The sequence below is a fragment of the Prinia subflava genome, chromosome 14 (genome assembly GCF_021018805.1).
Source record: "Prinia subflava isolate CZ2003 ecotype Zambia chromosome 14, Cam_Psub_1.2, whole genome shotgun sequence".
NCBI lineage: Eukaryota > Metazoa > Chordata > Aves > Passeriformes > Cisticolidae > Prinia > Prinia subflava.
The window spans coordinates 9637603-9658883 of NC_086260.1; the positions used below are offsets into that span (position 1 = coordinate 9637603).

General features: G+C 45.1%; 2 protein-coding genes across 10 annotated transcripts in view; one reads left to right on the forward strand and one right to left on the reverse strand.

Annotated features, from left to right (window-relative positions):
* Window positions 1-11308, forward strand: part of GRIP2 (glutamate receptor interacting protein 2) — a 260411-nt gene extending 249103 nt beyond the window's left edge. For 3 of the 5 annotated variants that reach the window (XM_063411633.1, XM_063411635.1, XM_063411634.1), the window contains 4 exons: window positions 1207-1327; window positions 4657-4893; window positions 6578-6724; window positions 9167-11308. In XM_063411633.1, coding sequence (XP_063267703.1) covers window positions 1207-1327; window positions 4657-4893; window positions 6578-6724; window positions 9167-9364 — 703 coding nt within the window. In that variant the 3' untranslated portion in view covers window positions 9365-11308. Of the gene's footprint in view, window positions 1-1206; window positions 1328-4656; window positions 4894-6577; window positions 6725-7068 lie in introns of all 5 variants that reach the window. The other 2 variants (XR_010082283.1, XM_063411636.1) reach the window with 2 other exon arrangements.
* A 2108-nt stretch (window positions 11309-13416) lies between these two features.
* The window catches only part of SLC6A6 (solute carrier family 6 member 6), a 58275-nt gene continuing 50410 nt past the window's right edge, over window positions 13417-21281 (reverse strand). For all 5 annotated transcript variants that reach the window (XM_063411822.1, XM_063411820.1, XM_063411819.1 and 2 more), the window contains one exon: window positions 13417-20518. In XM_063411822.1, the coding sequence (XP_063267892.1) occupies window positions 20378-20518 (141 nt within the window). In that variant the 3' untranslated portion in view covers window positions 13417-20377. The remainder of the gene's footprint in view (window positions 20519-21281) is intronic.

Genomic DNA, 21281 nt, shown 5'->3' on the forward strand with positions numbered 1-21281 from the left:
GCTCTGGTGGATGAGTGTCCCTTCCTGTCTGTGGACCTGAAGACCATTAAACTATGCAAGATACTACCAGATGGTGCAGAGCTGGAGCATCAGCCATGCAGCTCCTTACAAGATATGTATAAGATGCATTAGGGCTGCTCTAATATCACTGTCCCCTTGGAGCTCTTCCCATGACGTGTTGGTGGGTTTATCATGATCTTGATTTAACACCACAGAGAGTTTCCTTCCAGAAGCTCCTGTTAAACAGAGCACTGGTGGTATGAATTTTGCAGTCTGGTGTTCAGTAAGGTGTGTCCAGCATCACCTGGTTTTTTGTTCAGAGGATTTCACCATATTAAATTGCTGTTTGATTTAGAGGTATTGACCCTGGCTTGTGGTCAGAGAGAAAAAGTGCTGAATCTGCCAAGGTGGGGAATTGCAGAACCCCGAGCACACAGTGTTCACATTAATGTGTGTTTGTACCAGCTTGAGAGAGGTTCTCTCTAACCTTACTCTCTGTTGTAGACAGAACTGGTGGCAAACTTTACACAGCTGTAAGTGCCAAGACTGCTATACAGCAAAAAAAAGAGAGACCTCCTGAAAGTAACAGCTCAGTTCTCTGGCCATCCCAAAGCAAATGAAACTTGGTTTGTATGGGTTGTACATGACACTGTTGATACTGCTGCTGTAGTGTGCATTTGCTTGTCCAGCCCAGGGCAGCCATTTTTATATACATCTTTGCATTATTTACTCTCATAGAGACCTAATGTATTTATCATTTTCTCACCATGTCTGTTACCCTCTGTGTTTTTCTCTCTCTTCTCAGGTGTTCTGTGTCTCAGATCTGAGCTCTATCCCATCAGCCTTTGTACTAACAGTCTCTGAGGCTCCTGGTTTACCCATAACGCATCCTTTTTTCTTTCACTTCTCTATTTCACCAAAAAGTCTTCCTAAACCTACAATCTTCCTACAGGCACTTTTTAATTTATCCTTTGAACTTTGACATTACTACACCAACCTAATGCTTCCTTTGAAGGACACTTGCCCCGTTAGTAAATGCATGGAGGTCTCGTATGTGGACTCTTGTTTGAAAAGTTCATATTGTTTGCTTTTGTATATGAAGACTCTTCAAGTCTGCTTTTACTGGTGAGACACTTGCTGTAGCCTTGCAGCTTTCACCCCGCTGCAGAAGAGTGCTGACAATATTTGGTTCCTACGTTACAACAGATACCCCAACCGCCAAAATGGCCTTGAGACCACTCATGAGGACAATTTTTGGCGTGTTTTTGGAGAAGCTTTGGAGGATTTGGAAACATGCGGCCAGTCTGAACTTTTGAGGGAGATTGAGGTAAATCACTTTCCGAATTTGCTGCTGATCTGGCTGTTTTGCTCTTTCCATAAATGTTAGATGGTTTCCCCAGATGTCACTTGCCCATAGCATCCCTGAGCTGCTGGTGTTGTGAAGAAGGGTGTGAGTTTAATTCCTGTCAGGCTTTGTGCTAGTGGGTAACTCTGCCACATTAGACAGCTGCTTGCGTGTGCTCTTTCCCTGAGCCCATGTCTTGCCTGCCAGGAACTCCACGCCCTTTTCACGAACTGTTGCTGGCCAATAATCTTCACATGACTGTTGGCAAGCCTTCCCTATCCAGTGGTGAACCCTCTGCTTGGAAAGATGCTGTCTGTCCAAAGCACTTGAAGGCCAAGCAAAAGGAGCCCCACAGAGCCCCACTGGGACTGAAGCCTTGGCTTGCCTCAAGTGCCAGCAGGCACACGTATCTCGCATTCAGCTGTCACTCTGCCGGAAACTGTTTTAGTGAAATAGGTAATTGGAGGCTTTTCAGCCAGCCTTCCCCATGGAAAAATCTGAGAAAGTAATTGCTTCCTGCAGAAATAAAGGTGTTTCCTCTCTTCACAAACCACTTTCTCTTTTCTTTATCCAAAATGCTTTGGAGGTCATGTTATTGTGTCCGGTTATAGGATGAGGAGCCTGGATTTCTAAGTCATGGGATGCAAATAAGATCCCCCTTGAGACTGTGAGCAGCAGGAAGCAAACCTGCCTGTCAGGATGGGGCCTGTGCTGCTCCCTCCCTAGTTCAGCTCCCACAGCCTGAATGAAGGAGGAGGACTCCATAAGACCACCTCACCCTGTGCCCTCCAGGTGCAGAGGACTGGGGAGAACTCTCTGGGTCATGCCCTCCATCACTCCCAGTGGGACTGGTTTTATGTACAGATGGCTGAGGCTTCAGAGAAAGAAAGGCGACTTCTGACAAATTGAAGGTTGAAGAGGAAAGTCCTGTTTTAGTTTGTATTGTGACAAGGGACTTGCTAGTTGTCCTTTCCTCCTTGATCCTCAGCAACTGTAAGTGGAGGAGGAAATCTCAATTAAATTTATTGTGCTGAAGCATGGAAAGCTGTTTTTATTATCTTAACTGCTTAAGAAAATGCTGACTTAAAAATACCCCCACAACACACTCAAAATCTCAGATCCCCAGTCCTCCCAGACTATAATTTTTTCCCTTGATCACTTATTTCCTGGATCTCAGTTTATTTAGAAATGAGTTCAGGCAGCTGTTCTCAACCTTTCTGAACAGTTGTTGACTGCTTATGAGAAAGTACCTCTCTAAAATGATGCATAAATATTTCTTTTCAAAGAAGGGATTTGTTGGACTCTCTTTTGTTTTCCGGGATCTGTGCTGTAATTGCCGTTTTATGCTATTTGGAGCTTTGACAGTTACAGAAATGTTTTTAAACATGTAAATGACTCTTACTGAAAGCTGAGCACTTCCAGGATTTCTGTGTATGAAGCATGTTTCTAGAATATTTTGAAAGTTTTAGGGAGAGAAGTGCTCTGTTTTTAGCAGGAATCTGTTGGGTTCAACTCCCCTTTTATGGAATCCAAAATACAACTCATCCATTCCTCCCTCTCTGTATGCTCAGCCTTTGTGAAGGGTTCTGTGGGATGTGCAGAGCTCACTGGGGCCTTTCCTATATTGCAGCTTTCTTAAGTGCAACACTCAGCCTCTTAAATAAGAAGAAGAATCATGCAAGGTGACCCATGATAGCCTAGAAACAGGTTTACACACAGTCAGAATCCACTTCCAGGCTATGAGTATGGGAAGAAGCAGGCTATTTCCAGTAAAAATGTGTGTCTGCTTTGCTTTGAGGGCAGCCAAGACATGGGAAAAATAATGCAGAGCAGCCACAGGCTGGAGAAGTCTGGAACTGCCCTTTTTGCTGCTTGCACTAAACCTAAAGCTTATGGAAAACCTTTAGGAAATTGCTAATGGTGCTGCAAGGAGGATTTAAAAGCCATGAAGATGGAGGAGTTCAATGCTGTTGGGTCCTGGTTGGTTGTGATATTTGCAGCCTTTGTGGGAGGGCAGCAGCATGGTATGCTCAGCCCTCTCATTCTCCCTGGCCCTGCAGTGCTGGGACAGCACAGCACGACATCCTGGGGGCTGAGGCTACCCGAGGGCAGTGACCAAATGTACTCTGGTTGGCTGTGCTGTTGTTTGTTAGTCTGCCTTTCAAGTATGTGGTAAGTCAGTGTCCTTCCACGTAGCAGGTATTTGAGTTTTGCCCAAACTTGAGCTGATCAGGTCATGTGTGAAGACCTGATAAGTGCAAAGATGAAAGGTTTTCTGTATTTTATCCAACACTTTTTGGGGTAACATAGGTAGTGCTGTCATTTTCCTACTGCAACCATAATTCACTTTATTTGCCTTTGTTCCACCTTGGAGCAAAGAGCTGGAGGGTCTTGATTAGAGATTTAGTTGGATGATATTTCCCCTGTGCACAGAAGCAATTGCTCTTTGACGTGCCACATTTAGTGTTGAAGAATTTTGCTGTCTGCTCCCTACCTTTCCTTTCATTTCTTCTACCTTTTGACACTTATTGGGACTGCAGACCCTTTGAACTTGAACTTTGAAATTAGTTTCATTATGCTGTTTAAATGGACTCACTGACCTGGAGCCAGCTGAGGTTCCACAGACTGGATTCTTGACTCCTTCATTAGCTTTGATCAACATCATCTTATTAGTGAAAAGCATTGCCAAATGGAGTTGAATCTACTTAGAGGCATCTTTTAATGGATGCTATCAAGGATGACCAGGCTTAAATACTACTTAATTTCATATTTTAACTCAGTTTTGCTCAATGACAGTTCCTATTTACTGACAGATAAAATCCTAATTTTTGTGCTGAAGTGGCCTCAGTGGAGTCCAAGGCATTGACTTCCCTGGGCCACTGCCAGCACTGTGTGATTCTGGAGAGGAGCTGCAGCTTGCAGAGGCAGGCTGGAGACCCAGGCAGGCACTGGTTCCTCTGGGAGCTCCCTGAGAATGGCACATTCGTCCTCCTTGACTACCAAATTCGTTCACACGCAAGATGAGGCCTGCCTGGCCCTGTTTGTGTTGAAGGCATCATGGAAAAATCAGGCAGTGCTTCCCAAATGCTTCCTCCTGAGATTAAGCTCTCTGTTGGGGTGGAAAGCATGAAGTGGCTCAGCCATAGACCTGGAAGCAGGCTCCCGAGGTTTGGGAATGGCTCTTACAGCCCACAGGAAGAGCTCCTTGGTACTCGTTTTGACCAGTGAGAGCAGTGGTGCCGCCTGTGGTCTGTGGTCCGTCTCTTCCTGCTGCTGGCTCAGCGCAGTGACGTTGTGCCCTCGCCCTGCAGGCGTCCATCATGACAGGGAGCGTGCACAACCTGGGCCTGGAGGGCAGCAAGCTGCTCCTGGACTCTGCCAACCCCTCGGGAATGAGCCCGCTGAGGAAAGCCAGCTCCAGCCGTGCCGACGGACAGGCTGAGGGCAGCAGCTCCCCTGCCAAGAAGAATGAAAGGAACCTGGACGTGAAGAAGATGGAGAAGGAGATGCAGGAAATCATGTCCCCGACCCCCCTTGAGTTTCACAAGGTTTGTGTCGCCGAGGGTGGGTGTAAATGTGGCACTGCACTACCTTAATGGTTAAAGCTGTAGAACCTTTGCAACCTTGTAAAGAATCTGCTTTGCTCAGAGGCACTCCCAGAAATTGGTCCCTGTTAAAGGTGGCCCTCACTGAGGTCTGGAGCAAAGGTTTCCAGGAGGACAGGTTAAGATGAAGGAGCCCCTTCAGAAGAGTAGTGGGATTTAGCTGCCATCATTCAGCAGGGTTCAAACCTGGACTTTGCTGTTTCTCTTTATATGTAAGATTTCCAGGTCCATGTGTTTTGGAGTTTGTTATTTGGTGCTACAGATAAAAGTGAGAGAGCTTGAAGTAGGGCCCCCTGGAGACCCATCAGCTCTTTTCCTGTGGTACACTCAATTTAGTAGGCCACTTCTCAAATAAAAAATGACTTATTTTTCCCTCCTCTTCCACTCCAGTGATGGGATACTGGTTTGATTTCAGCATCCAGCTGAATGTGACCAGTTTTACCATGGTGTGAGGCAATGATAATTAGGAAAAGTAATTAACTGTAGAAGCTGCTGATGTTGAATGCAAGCAGGGAAGGGAGCTGGAGAGGTTTCAAAAATTTGATTGCCTTTTTCTTTCTTAATGTGACTTCAGAACGAAACCTGCAGTTATGCTAGCTGGAAAAAACAACTTTTTCATGTTTGATCTGGTTTTGCTCTTCAGGGCATGGCAAATGTGTCTTTAAATAAAACTCCTTGGTACCTGAAGGAAGAGAGCTGTGTAATTAGGCATGTTATAGGGTTACTCTTTTTTCTGCTGGAGCATCTGGTGATGGCTGTGTTTGGAAATGAGGCTGAGGCCAGGTGGGATGCTCCTGTGTGTCATCCTGAGCATTATCCTTCCCCAGGACCTCAGATCCATGAGGCTCACCTGGCCAGGAGCACAGTCATGGACTGTGAGCCATGGCAGAGATTCACTCCCAGCTCATGGCGGGCAAGGGGAGATTTTGGTGCTGTTGGGGAATCAGTTGTCCCTGGTTCCCAGTGTTATCCCATGGCAAGACACACTTCCAGCAGTGCTCTCCTCCTTTAGACAAGGCCAAAGCATGACATGCCCAAGGGAAAGGATGATGAGGTTGCCCATTTCTTGTACTCAGAGCATCAGCACTTACTGATATGAATTTTCTGAAAATAACTTGTGAATAATACGGAGAATTTTTGATGTTCCTGCTGAGTGATGTATTAAAAATGAGCTGTCTTCACATTTGACTCACAACATTAAAAATTCCCAGTAAACATGTTGATTTTTCATGTTCTGGTCTGGCACACACAGAGGATACACAGCACAACCTGGGCCAGGGAAGGCAATGCTCCATTAAAAACACTTGATTGCTGCTCTTTGGGTGAAACATGAGTGCTCTCTGTGTTGCACTGCTTGTGTTTCCTTCCACATCCAAGGGCGAGGGACTGTCATGGGGTTGGTTTTATGCCAGTCACCAAATCAATTCTCCTGTGATGATGGTGTCAGGTAAATAAGGCTCAATCTGTGTTATCTGCCCAGGCTAAGAAAAACCTGCTCAGGAGACCCAGAGCAGAATTGCTGTAGGTCTGCACACATTACTCATGCTGCTCCCATCCTGGCAACCCTGTACATCCCCTCATTACTCTGCTGCACTGAAACCTGCTTCTTCTCTCTCTGCCTCTCCAGATGACACTGCACAAAGACCCGGAGAGCGAAGACTTTGGATTCAGTCTGTCGGATGGCCTGTTAGAAAAAGGTGTCTATGTAAATATGGTCCGGCCGGATGGGCCAGCAGATCAGTGTGGCCTCAAGCCATATGACAGAGTGCTTCAGGTAATAAATGCAAAATGCAGTTCTGGAGGCTGGGACGGAGTGAATGAGTGGCTGAGAGGAAGAGAGAAGTGAGACCCATCCATGGCAGCACTAACTTTAATGAAAGGTAATAGTTAGCCAACTAGGTGAGCTCTTAGCCACCAACTCTCAATGGGACCTGTGTTTTATAATAAAAAATCACTAGGTAGTACCCTTAGGTGGTATGCCAGGTGGTACTCCTAGATTACACTGGTCCAGGGCACAGCCTGTTCTGGCACTGGCCTTTTTGAGCTTGGACAGCTCAAAACAAGCAAAAAGCCGTGTTGCTTCCTCTCCTCACCCTCAGTACTATTCCTGGTTTTTAGATGAACCAGACTGTATTGACCAATATGTGTTCCTGTGAAGCCCCCTGTGGAATTAAGTGAAGTTCATGAAGTTCTGTGCATGCCTTTGACAACTAGAAGCGTTTTCTAGGAAACACATCCTTCAAGCAAGGTATTTTTTATGGATTTTTTCTTTGAAAAATGCATCATCTGAAATAGCTGTGGTTCTCCAAGCAAGCAGACAAGCACAGTCTGTACTAAATGTGCCCTGAGCATTTCGGACTACCAGAGGGACAGAAAAAGCCTGGTGAATTTGAGAGATTGGAGAAAAGCTCTGTGGGGATGAAAACCAACTATTTTAGCTCTGAGGCAACTCAAACAGCAACTGAAGGAAGTGCAACCTCTGTGGAAAAATTGCCACCATTTGGAAATGCAGATATTGTGACCATATTTGGAAACACTCAGATGTTTAGTTTTACTGATTTCTAGGCAGGGGTTCTTAGCAGTCGGATTAGAGCCAATACTTTATGTACATCAGGTAACTGGAGGACTGGCAGCACTGTGGGGAACCTTGTTTAAGCTTGTTATGGTCTCTAGCCAGTTGGCTGCTATACAATTATTCCTTCTCAGCTTCAAATAAAAGATGGTGCAAGAACGAACAAGAAGCTAATTAGGCTCTGGGCTGCCTTTCTGTACAATGTTGGATGTGTTGCTTTTTGCGAGTGCCAAGTGCTCTGGGAGGTGTGCCCAAAATCCTGAACAGAGCGGCACGGAGACTTTGGACACCCTTTTCGCACGCTGTGCTGCACAGCTCGCACCTACGGCACACGGGGCGGCTGCCGTGGCCCCGACAAGTGGAATGAGGGATCGCAGACGTGCCATGGGTGACTCCCCTCAAGAAGTGCAGAGATGAATTGCTGAGGATGCTGCACAGTGCTGCTGATCGTGGGCACGATGATGTGCCCGAAATCCAGTGAAACACCTTGTCCCTGCTGTCACAGACCCTCCGCCTCTTGGCTGCATGGATTGACTGGAGCATGGCATTGCAGTAGTGGCACTTCTGCACTGGAGCTGCCTGGCTGGCACAGAGCAGGGGCAGAGCAAGCTTGTGGTTTATCTCTCCTTGTCCATGAGTGGGCTAGAAATTGTCCCTCTGCTGCAAGGAGCAGTACTGGGGTCTCTGTGCAGACACCGGCTAGGGTGGGGGGACGCTGCTGCTTTCACAGACCCAGCACTGTGGGCATGCATTAATCCTGGGAAGGGACTTGGGATGGAAGGGTTGTATGGAGCCAAATACCCAGCCCTTGCCCAAAGAAGGAAGCAACACCTGGCCCTAGGGGTTATGTTCACTCCAAGGGCATATGGGACATTCATTTTCCCCTTCCACGCTTCCCATCCCTGTGCCATTTGCCTGCCTGCTCTGTCCCAGAGCTGTCAGGGCACCAAGCCCAGGTGTTCTGGTAGCTGTGGGAGAGAGAGCTGGGGTGGTTTCTCTGGATGACCTAGCCTAGAAATGTGCTTGAAGGTCTGCAACAGCCAGCAGTAGCTGCTTTCACTGTTGAATCCTACAGGGGGAATTTGCAGCTGCTTCCTGAAATGCATCCAGACTCCTGTGAAATTAAGGATATAAATGGGGAGAGGGGAAGCAGAAACTTTTGGTATAATCTGGGTTTACCTCTGGCTGAGATGGAAAATGGTTGCCAGAAGCCTCAGGCCTTTATTTGTTTTCTATGGGCGGAATACTTGGCACCACAAATTTAAGGCCAGTAAAAGCCATAATGGCAAAAAAATAATGGTAAATGGCAACATTTTTCTACAGGCTTGAACAGGAGCACTGGTTTTGAGCTCTGCAGTGTTTAACACTTGTAATACTGCTGCAGGCACTGAGGGTCAGGGTTCATGCCTGGTCCAGACCTTTTTCCCCCTTCCTCTATCAGTTATTGCATTATTCCTCAGCTAAGCATGGATGCTCATTTTGAAGGGATGCTTCTCTTCTCCATTGTGAACCTGGAATCAGGGACCCCCAAGAGTTGTGTATTTTTTCCAGCTGGGGTTTAGCACTAATCTTGCATTTGCTGACTAACAAACATGATCTTTCTGTTGTTCCTCCCCATGGCATGTCCCAAATCCATCCCGGCAGGTAAACCGCGTCCGAACGAGAGACTTTGACTGCTGTCTGGCCGTTCCCTTGATTTCAGAGGCTGGAGATAAGCTGGACCTGGTGATTAGCCGGAACCCCTTGGCACTGGCTGCCGGCGCTGCCTCGGAGGGGAACAGAGAGCTCCAGGCGCAGGGGCCCCGCAGTGCCGAGCTCAAGGCGAGTGTCCAGACGCTCTGAGCAGCAGGAGCAGAGCAGGTGATGCCTCTGCTGAGCTCTTGTGGTATTTGGGGTGTTTTTCCTGTTTTTTTGCACTGGTATTTGTAAATGCTCTGTGTACCATAACCTGCAAGGGGAGAGATGGGTCTTCAGTGAGCCTGGAGACCGCCAAATATTGCTGGAAAGGTCAGAGCTGGGTGTGAATCTGGGGCTGTGGCAGTGATGGCAGTGCGACAAACAGCCCATAGGAGGAAGGAGCATCCACAACCATCCCCCATGGTAGGGCATCCCCTCTGTGCTCCTACCATCAAGTGTGCAGGATCCTGCCTCAGACATCCTCCTCACCCTGAAAGGCCTTGGCCGTCCTACAAACACACATGGTGCTATTATGTTCCTTGTTTGCTCAGTTAATCACATACAGCAGGACTGAAATGCCTTCCTTTTTATGTTGTGCCCAGCTCCATCCTTTCAACACTCTTGGCAAATCGATTTCTGCAGCCCCTTGCACTCCCAGTGCAAGGCTGTGGAGAGAGCCGGTTAAAAGACACTTCAAAATGTGCTTGAGAGTGGCTAAATGCAATTCTTGTGTAAAAATTGGTGTTAGCAGCTGTCTCCTGCCAGCCCTATCCACACTCCCCCCTAGGTGTGGCTCACCCTGTAGTGGGAGCAGGCACCTCGTGTGGCTGATTCCCATGAGCAGTGTTGTTACCTGTGCTCAGCAGTGACTGCAGAGTAGAGGCCACACCCAAGGCTAAAGGCCTTGAGTACCTGCCTGAATCCCCCTTGTTTGTCTGAGCTTTATGGAGATGTCTCACTCGCAAACTTGGCCTGTGCCTGGAAGTAAATAGCAGAATAGTGAAATTCCCATGGCTGCCCCTGATGTTTTGGATCAACAAAACCTTGCTGCTCCCCTGAGGCAGAGGCATGACGAGCCCTTGGTTGGGTGGGGGATGTTTTCCTGCGGGCGGTGTGTGCCCCTTTCCCTTTCGCTGGCCTCTTGTAGCTCTGCGGCCGCTCTGGTCCCACCCGGCCCCGCCCGGGGCTGCGGTGTCCGCATCGCCCGCTCTGTTCCTCTCAGTAGCACTTTATGGTGATGTTCTGTCGTGGTGGCGGCGTCAGGCCGCCTTCGCTTTCCCCAGGGGGCCCGGGCCGTGGGCCGGAGGGCTCGCTCCGTCACACCCGGCAGCTCCGAGCCCCCTGCCCCCGGTCCCCGCTGGCCCTTCCCGCTCCTCCATCCCCGCTGCCCGCCGGTGGCGGGGCTCGGGTGGGTGCACCACGCGTGTGTCGCTTTGCTGAGCCGGGACCTGTCCCGCACTGTCTATCCCGACAGCCCCCTGTGACAGCACAGAGTATCCTGTGTGTATCCTGGGTGTCTCCTGGGTGTATCCTGGGTGTATCCAGGGTGTTTCTTCCAGGCACGGCCCCATCCAGCTCTTTGTCGTTGTAGCCATTTTCTCTTGAGTATGCAATATCCCATCCCATTGCTGCCACAGCTAGATAACGTGCCATAATTGATACTGTGGAGCATTGACCGTGCAGCCGAAAGTGTTTTTATATGCAATATTCTGAGCAGTGGAAGCTCACTGGGGCTTCTCTTAGGTTTTTAATGAAGACTTTTATTAAAGGCTTTAAAAAATAACAAAACAAAACAAAACAAAACAAAACAAAAAAAAAAGGAGGAAGAAAAACTTGGTCCTTGTATCCCTTCCTATGCATTTTGAATGATATGAAGATGAAATGCATTAATTAAATGTGTATTTTTATCCATATATTAGAGTGTATTCCTTGTAAAGTATTTTTATATGCTAATTTTCTTATGTATCTATGAAAGCACAATATTTAAAAGTACAGCATTTCAAAGACTATTTTAGTCCTGTTTTGGACCTATTTGTAAATCTCTGTATTTAAATGGGATTGGAATGACTTTGACTTTTTTTTAAAATTAAATAAAAGCAAATGAAATGCGTTTGTTTTGGTTTGTGTTGCTTTCTGCTGGAGGATCATAGTGAGGCAACACTTTGCTTCCAGCAACATTTTAACTTGCCAGGGGACCCTGTTTGTGAGACACCTTGGAGGACGAGGGGGAGGTTGCACAGAAGGTTTTGTTGGGAGGCCACTGTTTGTAGGGCTGCCAGTGTAGGGCTGGAGTTGTCTCTTGCCACCCACCATAAGCAGCAGGACTTGGGTTGCTCCCCTCCCTATGCCCATGGAGGCAGTTTTTCTGTAGCTGTTAACAGGAAGAGCTGGAGATGTTCATGCATATGGTTCTAGCACTGCTTGCAGCTTTTCTACACTGGGAATCTTGGCTTAAAGCTGGGCTGCTCCGTGACAAAACACTGACGCAGCAAAGCACGTGGCAGCCGTGATGTGGCAGCATTTGCAAAGCTGTGGTTAGTCCCTGGGGATGGGTTAGAAAACTCCTGGAGAGTGATGTGCTGGCAGGAGATGTCCCATCTGGTGCTCAGAACCCTGCAGCTCCAGCGGGGTGCCTTGGGGAGCTGCACCGTGGTAGCCAAATTACCCCACCTCTGAAACCAGACATCCCAAGGAATGACTGCCATGAACCCAGAACACACTTCTTGTGTCCATGCATTGAGGATTTCTTCCCTCTGCTCCCAGTGTGGGCTGCACAGGCTGGAATGCTCCCTGGATAAGGCCACAGGGAATCTCTACTCACCGGCACAGAGAGGGCAGGCTGGGTTTTGCAGCCCTTCTTGGCCAAGTGAGTAATGCAGGAATTTTCAGAGACTGAGCAGGGTATGGGAATGCTCCTGGTTAGACTGGGGAAAATCACTGCCACATAAACAACCCTTATCTGCTGTCTCTGGCTGCTCTCCTGGGGAGAAGGATTCAGGGCAGGGCCCTGCACCGAGGCCTTGCCAAACCCATGTGGAGCCAACCGGGGTGCAGGAGGCTGAGTGGGTGCCCATGAAAGGTGAGCTTCGGGGCTCAGGGTGTGTGCAGGGTGTGTGCAGGGCTTCTGTGTGTGTCCCAGGGAAAAGGTTGGAATGGAGCTGCTCCCTGCATGTGCCTCAGTGGGCAGCACATCCCTCTGCTGCTGTCACCTCTCATCCCATGGGCCTTGGCTGATGGCAGCAGCTGCAGCCCTGGGCAGGTGATGGCCACCAGGGCAGCAGCCAAAACCCTTCAGCAGCAGCTTGTGGCACTGAGTGCCTTTTTGATTTCCTGTTTATTTTTAACCAGAGATACACTGCATTTGCTGTCTGTGCTCTTACAAGGCTGCTTAGCCCAGCCATTGCAGGCTGTGCTGATGAGAGGAGAAACCCCTGACAAAGTCCTCAATCACATCCAGCAAAAAAACCAACCAAACCAAAAAAACCCAACTAAACACAGCTATGGGACTGATCCTGGGCATGGGGTTCTGGAGGCTCAGCAGTGACACTCAAATATTTTATTTTGACAAGGAGTAGCCAGCTACATGTTGGTTTTTTCTTTGCCTACCTCAAATCAGGACTTCAGGGATGGACACTCTGGTTTATCCTCCATCTGTTCAACTAAAGAGGCTGTCAGCAAGCTTGAAGCAACCAGTCCCATACACCAGAAAAATAAATGTTGAGGTGGGTTTTTTCCTTTCTTTTTCTTCCTATTGGGCTTTTCTGACATATCTGAATTCTCACAGTAGTGGTGCTCTGCAGGGCTGGGCACTGGCTAGTGAGAAATGGCTTTCTTTTGCATCATTTGGGTTTTTTTATTTTGTTTTTTACCTCTTTGATGTGTTTTGTTGTGTTTTTTTTTTTTCTCACCCCATTTTTTTGCTGCTTATTTACTTGTGTCCCACGAGTTTTTGCACTTTTACCCTTCTGACTCTCTCCCCATCCCACTGAATGAGGGGGTGAGTGAGTGGCTCTGTGTGGGACTGTGCTGCCAGCCAGAGTAAAACCATGGCAGATGTGAAGTTAGATGGTGATTACACAAATTTTATATATATAGTATTTTATAAGGGCAAAAAAACCCCACACCAACAATCCCAAAATAACTAATAGGTTTAAAGGAAAAACTGAGCTACTAAAAGACCAAAAAAAAAAAAAACAAAAACCATACAAGAACATCACTGGTTTATAAAGGAAAGTTTTATTTTCAGTTATAAGGTGATTACAAACTCATCTAAAAAAGCAAAGATGACTTAAAAATGTCCATATACATTTCATTTATCTAAAAAGCAAAACAGAAACCGCAAAATACAAACATTTACCATATACACAAAGGCTAGGGGGTTTTAGGATTAAATTACACTCCAGGATTTTTTTTCAAATACAAATGTTCCATTTTGGAACGCACAAAAATGGTTTAGAATGTTTTAAAAATATTTTTAAGGTTTTTTTTCTTTTAAAAAAGTTCAGCTGACATTTTTAAGGAGGCTATCATCACCCTCGCCTCCTCGCTGCATGTGCTACTCATTATCACATTACTGTAGTCACAGTTGCTAGGAGTTTAAATAGTTAAAAAAACACCACTGTTTTTTAGCCAAATACATCAAACAAGATGGACCACCTCTTACAATGTGAAGTCCCTGGCAACATTATCAGGTAACAATCACAACATTACACTGGAGAAAAAATAACATCCTATTGAACAACGAGCACTTCAGAACAGTACTGGGATGCTGCGATGCTGAGAGACCGGCGCTGGCTTCCAGGACAGGAGCAGGTCACGGACTAACTCAACTTGCCCCCTCAGGTTTTGTTTATCAGCCTCTCAGCATAATTTTGCCACTGTTTGGTTTTTTTTTTTCTTCTTTTTTTTTCTTTGTATATTGAAAAAAGTTCAACCCTTTCTAACAGCTCAGCTCCAGAAGCAGGTACATTAGGAACAGTACCGTGCTCACTGTGCTACGGGACTGAAGCCCTACAGAGCACATGCACAGCTCCTTAGCATCATCGAGTTCTACTTTTTTTTTTTTTTTTTTTAATAGCTTTATTTTTCCCCTTATTTCTTCTGATTTCTTGAGTCAGGCCATGTTTTCCCTGTGCTGCAAATGTGAAAGTGAGCAGCACCACCCCGCTGAGCACTGCAGATCCACAGGGAACAAACCTCCCAAACTTGCCCCTTTGAAATTATCTTCAATTTACTTTACTCCTAAAGCTCGTGGTAATTAAATTCTGACACTTTTACTGATTATTTCAAATGAGGACACAGCAGCAATACAAAAAGGCTGTGTCTGCCATTTAATTGCCCAACATTACCAGCAGGGTCAGGCTCTTTTCCAGGCACAAACCCTGTCACCAAAGTTTTCAATCTTTGATGGGGATGGGTGGGTGACTTGCTTTCTTGAAGTTTTCAACCTGCAAAATTTTGAGCTTGTCCCTGTTTCCGATGAAATGGTGTCTCAAAGCTATTTCTGTTCTTGCTTTAGGACATGGGTAAATTGAAATTACCAATTCCCAAAGACAACTGGAAAAAAACCACACAAAGAATGTGACTTTTTCTGTTTACTTTTAATAAGAAACAAACAAATTGAGTTTTGTTTTTGGTTTTTTTTTTTCAGAGAAGTGTTGTCCATGTACACATTTTTTTGGGCTAACAGAAAAGAGCCACAATCTGGTGGAGGGTGGGGGCTGGATCAGGCAGTTTTCCAGTGGGTGCTGGTGCTGGTTATATTCAAGTCTCTCTTGAGCAATCTTTCCCATAGACTCAAATTGACTGCTAACACCATACGAAAATTTTTGTGACCAAAATATGAAGCTCAGGGCACCTCTTTTGCACTAGTTCAAGGGTTTCTTAAATGTCAAGTGTCACCAAATCAACTAAGTACTTTGTTTCTTAAGCTTATCTTTAAGAAATAAAACAAGCTACCAGGGTCTGACAGTTCCTGACCTTTGCTCATGCAAATATACAAATACACAACTGCACGTCAATCCTAACCACAAGGCTTTGGATGCTGATTTCAGAGAAAACAAGTCCAGGGCAGCTGCCTGAACCCACACCACACCCAACCTCCCATGCCAGGAGCCATGTGATGCCTACAAGGAGCCAGGAGAGCTTACAAATGGAACCTTAAGGCTTCTTTGGAGGGGCCATGGTCCAGGATTTTGTTATTACTTTCCCTCTTCCACCATCCCCATTTAGGAAAGACCATTTGGACACCCTGGCAGGTTGGCTCTTTGCAGGTAAGTGGTGCCTAAACCTCCTCAATCCTCATCCTGAACAGCTTGGCAAGATTTACACACGTGATTTGCAGCCTAGGAATAGAAGCAATGTCCCCACTGTGTGCGTGCATATGAGGGTGGAAGATTTCATCTACTAGTCTACTTAAACACAGATTTATTTTTATTCTTTTTACTGAAAGTGAGCAACTTTCATTGATTCTCCTTGGAAATGATGTCAGGGTCATCTTTCTTCCAAGTGTACTTGAGCTGCTTAACTAACTTGTCCACTGCATTCAATGCACAGCTTATTTAACATTTTATATACATTATGCCTCCAAGAGTGATCCTGCAGGGACCACAAGACATGGAAGCTAATAATCAGTTATTCAAAAGTGTTCAAATCCTTCTCCCACAGCTGGAAGTTTGCCATGATGCAACAAGTGGGAGCTTTGAACCCAAGTGTGACAAGCACAACCTCAACAAAACTGAAAGTCTCCTTAGCAAATAAAAACAGACCAGGAGGAGACTTGGAAAAGATCTATTGCATGGAGATGTCTGTGTGTCTTCAGATCTACTTGAGTTATCTAACGCTGAGACAAAGAGGAGGAACCAGGAGCATCTGCAGTTGGGAAAGGAGGAGGAACACAGGACTGGAGACAGCTGCAGGAGGTGCTGTTCTGGCAGCGACAGTAAAAGCTCTGCTGATGTTGTTGGGGTTTTTTGTTGTTACAGCAACTGTAAGGCTGCACTGTCTTTTTCTCCCCTGCTTTTTTTCTCATTTCCTCCACAAGAACAGCAGTGAAAATCAATTTTGCTGAGCTGTTTCAGCAGATCATACCTAACCCCCCTCCACCCCTAATTTCAGGAGCTGTGCTGCTGCTGTGGGGTGGCCACCAGCACTGTTCTAGATGGTAAATACAGCTGCCAGGCTTTTGTATTTTCATTTACAACACAAGAACAAATCCATTGTGGACCTACTATCTCAAACTTGAAAGAGGACTTTTCTAGATTTGTGGATCTGTTTGGACCAGATGAAAAGGAAAGCTATAGATGAGAAGGAAAAGTAGAATAACAGCAACAATAAAAACCCAGTTCTATTTATGAAATCATACTGTTTAAACACTGAGATACAGACTACTGGTAAAGTCCCTTAGAATAGATGCTCGTTCAGAGAGATCATCACTAGTGACAGGTGAACTGAAAAGGTTTGGAAAATTGAGAAAAATAAGAAGCAGGTCAGAAAAATCTCATGGGGAAATGGTCCCCTTTACATTTCTGCTATGTCTTGATTGCAGTTCAGCTGGAAATAAATACTGCTGAAACGCTGCTGTTTTCAAGCCCAGAAGACCCCAGGAATACAAAGGTACATGAAACATGAAAAGGTGTGCGTTTTTTCTTGGTTTACGCTGGCTTAAATCTCGGGGATCTGGTTCTAAAGATCTCATGCCAAAACTGCACTTTTTTCCCCAGATCCAAACCCGTTCATCTATAACTAGCCATGATGTTTTAACACAGAGTTCCTCATTTACACAAAACAGGTAAAATAGGTCATAAGAGTTTAAACAAGTAAATACAGGAAAAAAGTCAGTTGTCTTTGCAGTCAAAATAGGTAGAAAACACAAACGTTCTTTAAAAATTATTTTTTAATAAATTTGGCAGACGATCATGTTGAAATGCAAATTTATCACCAAGAAAAGTTTAGAAATCTGATAAAATCGTTAGGTAAAAACCCCAAACTGTAAAAATGCAAATGTTCTCACTGGAACTCAAACCTCAGATAAAACAAAAAGAATTAAGTACTTTTGGTTTTTTTGGTCAGGGGAGGGAGGAGGGAAGAGGGGAACTGTTTGAGAAACAATGATTTCTTGGCTCTTGGTGAGTCCCAGCCCTCCCTTGTAGTCGTGCTGAAAAGCACAGCAGGGCCAAGGAAGCTGACAGAGATTCTTCACAAAGGTTGTTGCATATGTGCGAGACCTTTTCCCTTGGAACATGGAAGCAACTGATTTGAATGGCACAGTTTGTACTGAAATGGGGCTGGGTTCTAGTCTCTGGTCGTTGTATTTTGAAAGGTGTAGTATTATCCCTCTGGTTCTGCCCACTAAGACACTCTCCATAACACAGGAGATGCCTAAACACCCAGCTGACTCGCTGGAGACATTTTTGATGCAGCCAAACCATTTTTTTCCCTAACTAAAGCTTGTCTCAGCTCTATAGCACAAAAGTCACATGCAAACTAAATAATCTCAAACACAGTTGTATGACAATGTGTCTATATAAAAAAAAAGAAATAAATGAAGCATCAGTGTTTCATCTGCACTCACAAAAACCATTAATTTAGACCCCCCTAACCTTCTACTTCCTCTTCACCCATGTCTGTTTACTGCAGACCCTGATTGTAACTCAAAAATGAGAGTCCAAGCTGGAGCCCACTAAGAGAGTTATCTTTGGTTACATTTCCTTGCCTTTGATTGTTAAAAAAAAGAAAATTGCTGTATGCATTTTTCTTTATTTTGGGCACATTTGATGACACCCACTGGCTCTCAGAATTCTTCCTGTAAGCTTGGATGTTTTCTGCCACTGGCCCAGCAGGTGTCATTTAGATATTTGCCATCTCCAACTGTGCAAAAGTTTCCTTCAGAACTCTCATAACACAGCAACCAGAAAAAAGAAAACAATTCTACCACAGCTGGTTTGGTTGCTGCAACTCAGCTCTCTGTTGTAAAAATATCCACAAATTCAAACTAGAAAGATTTGAAAGTTATAGATGCAGCGATGTTTTTCTTTAATAATTAGTAATTATTTTGGTCCATCTCTTGGTTTTACATCTCCCTGTTTCTGTTACAGAGAAACCAACAAGCTAAGAAATGTTTGTGCTGCTGTGGCCAGTTAGCACACAGGGCGGGAGAAAATGAAATGAAGCTACTGTGTAGGAATGTTAAGAACTGTTTATGTTCCTGTTTAAATAAATGACAACCTCTGCCCTGACAGACTAAGCTGACAGCAGAATAAGCAGATACAAACTCTGCTTTTATCAAGCATTTCTTCTAAATACCTTTGGATAGACTACCTGTGGTATCATAAGAAAAAAACCTCTCTTCCTCTAATACAATGCCCACAAGACAAAGCTGAGTTTTGCCAGAGAACCTGTTCCCAGCACAACCTGCTCAAGTTAAAAAAAAAAAAAAAAAGAAAAAAAGAAAAGAAAAAAAAGAAAAGAAAAGAAAAATACTTTTGTCCATGTTTTGGACAGTTTTCAGGGATCCAATTCCCCACAGAAACATCCACCTGCACTACATGAAGTGGAATCCCCATTCCTGTACTCCTTGTAGTCATTTCTCTTCATTTCCCAGTCTCACCTGGAATGGTACCCAATTCCTTCTGACCAACACAAAATATTTCAGTGTTACATGTTCCCTTTGCTTTAATTTAAATTCCAAACAGCCCTGTTTCTTCAGCAAAGATTCATAAATATGTTTGCCACCCTCCAGCCACCCTAAAAATAAAATAAAATAGAATAAAATAATGTAAAATAAAATAAATTCATGGTTTAGTCCAATGATGAGCAAGGAGACTGGAGGTTCCAGGTCCACTGCTGCTATTCAGTAACACGGACAAGGGACTCACTTAGTCCTTTTGTCTGTTCCTCCAACAGCAATGACCTCCCTCCCCCAAATAAATAAATAAAGCAAATCTTGGTTACCAAACTTGGAAAAGCATTTTTGAGCTACATGGATGAAAAGCACCTGTTTGCTGTGTGACATTATTATCACCATTACTATTATTATTAACAATGTATCTGTTATCAATACCAGTTACACCAGGTGAGTGGTTTTGTTCCTCCTGTCAGGGATGACCTGGTTTGTGTTCAGCTCTGGACAGTCAGAGTCCAGAAGTGATTCCTTTATTTTCCTACCCAAAGTCCAAATGAGAAAGTGAAAAGCACCCAGAGAGCAGGTGCTGCTTTTCCCCTCTTGGCTGCTCTGTGCTCATCCCTGCTGCCCTGGGGACAGGCTGCCCTCCCTGTCTGCAGAATTCAATTTTACACCAGTGCCACCACACCAAAATACAGTTTGCTGGAAAACTCAGGAGCAGATACTCCACCTCCCTGCTCACACACAAACAGCAGGCATTTCACTTAAGTAAAAAAAAAACCCCACAAAAAACCAAAAAAACCAAACCAACCCAAAATTTTAAAAAGAACAACAAAAAAAGACTGAACCATGCCAAATCCTGCCAATGCCTTCCTCAAGTTCTCCTCAGTCAGTGTGACAGGGTCCCAGTGCTGTCCCTGGGAGGGACAGCCGCAAGACTGTTCACACCCAGCTTCTCTGCATCCCTTGCAAGCTCTCCACTCCAGCTGTTTGGCTATATCCTTATCCAAGGACTGCACTAAACAGAACTGTGCCCACTGCCTAAAGTGACCCTGACACCTGCCGTTTACCACAGTTGAACCAGAGGGTGGAAATACTACACCTTTGAAAATTTTCTTGAAACAGCATTTTTTAAAAAATGTATCTCTCAACAGAGCTTCTTTTGTGTGTTCTGTAGGTTACCCTGCTCCCAACCATACCAGCACCTAAAATTGCTTTCTGAGACTTGAATGTATTGCTGGTAAGACAATCAATTCAAGTGGTTAGGTGTGTAATATTTAGAGATAAAGATATATATATTTTAAAAAACCCAATAATAGTAAATTCTTGTAATATGTCTAGTCTGATATGAAAGCTCTCCCTCTACAGAGAGATGTCTGCTGTGATTACCTTACAAAATATTAAAAAAAAAAAACCACACACACAAAAAATAACTTTCTCTGTGAGAAATAAAAATAAATCCTAGTGCAAATATAAAGCTCTGTAAACCTGGTCCTATGAGAATCTATGGTTAGTAAACGGCAGTTAAAGCAGGTTTATCCTCTCACAGAGAGAGCTCACATCATGGTTTCCACAATGATATGAGTTGGCTTGATCAATCCGCCAATCGAAGTTCCATTGGGGTAGAAGGGGATGGCACTCTCTGTTTCTTTGGACCATCGATTCACTTCCTTGGGGGCAGCCACTGCCTTTATCCTCTGAAAGAGAGAAGGAGAGCAGAGGTGAGATGACCAGAAGGCCTCTGTGTCTCCATGTGCAGGACGTGGCATTCCAAGGACAGGGAATTCCACAAGCCTGTGGCTCTGTAAGGATCTGTGGAGCCTTCAACTCCTGCTCAGCTGCAGAGCCTGACGTGAGGCAGGGAAGTCAGACAGGAGGGGAGTCCCAGCATTATCCAGCATCCTGCACGTCAGGCTTTCCGTGCTGCAAATGATGCGAGTCCTCCTTCCTCATTTAGAAACAGCTCTGCCTCTCAGCCCAGCCTTCACTGCCAAGTGGCAACTTCTGTCCTACATCTCCGTTCACAAAGGAAGAACTGAATGGCATCTGACCAGAGCTACTCTCTTTCCTTTCCTAACTTGGTCTTTGAGCAGTGTTTTGGCTACTTTTAGACTTGTCTCTCATGGCAACAATGGTGACAATGTAGGCAGGAAAATTAACACTTATGCCCTGGCCACAGCTGAAAAAGGCCATTAACACTTGGACAAAAACAAATGCAAGTGTTTGTGCTCTGGGAAATGTTTGGGTTTGGTACTTTTTTTTTAAATTCTATTCTTTTTTCCTAAGCCAAAGTGTCCCACTTTCTTCTCCAAGAATACCCTGAGCTGCATTAAAGATCGACTTGTTAGGAAAAACAAAACTAATCTGAAAACTTCGAAGAGAATTGCTAAGTTTCATACTTGCAAAGCCTCTAAAAACTTTCCACCGCAAGAAAAAAAAAAATTTGAGAAGCCCAGAGTG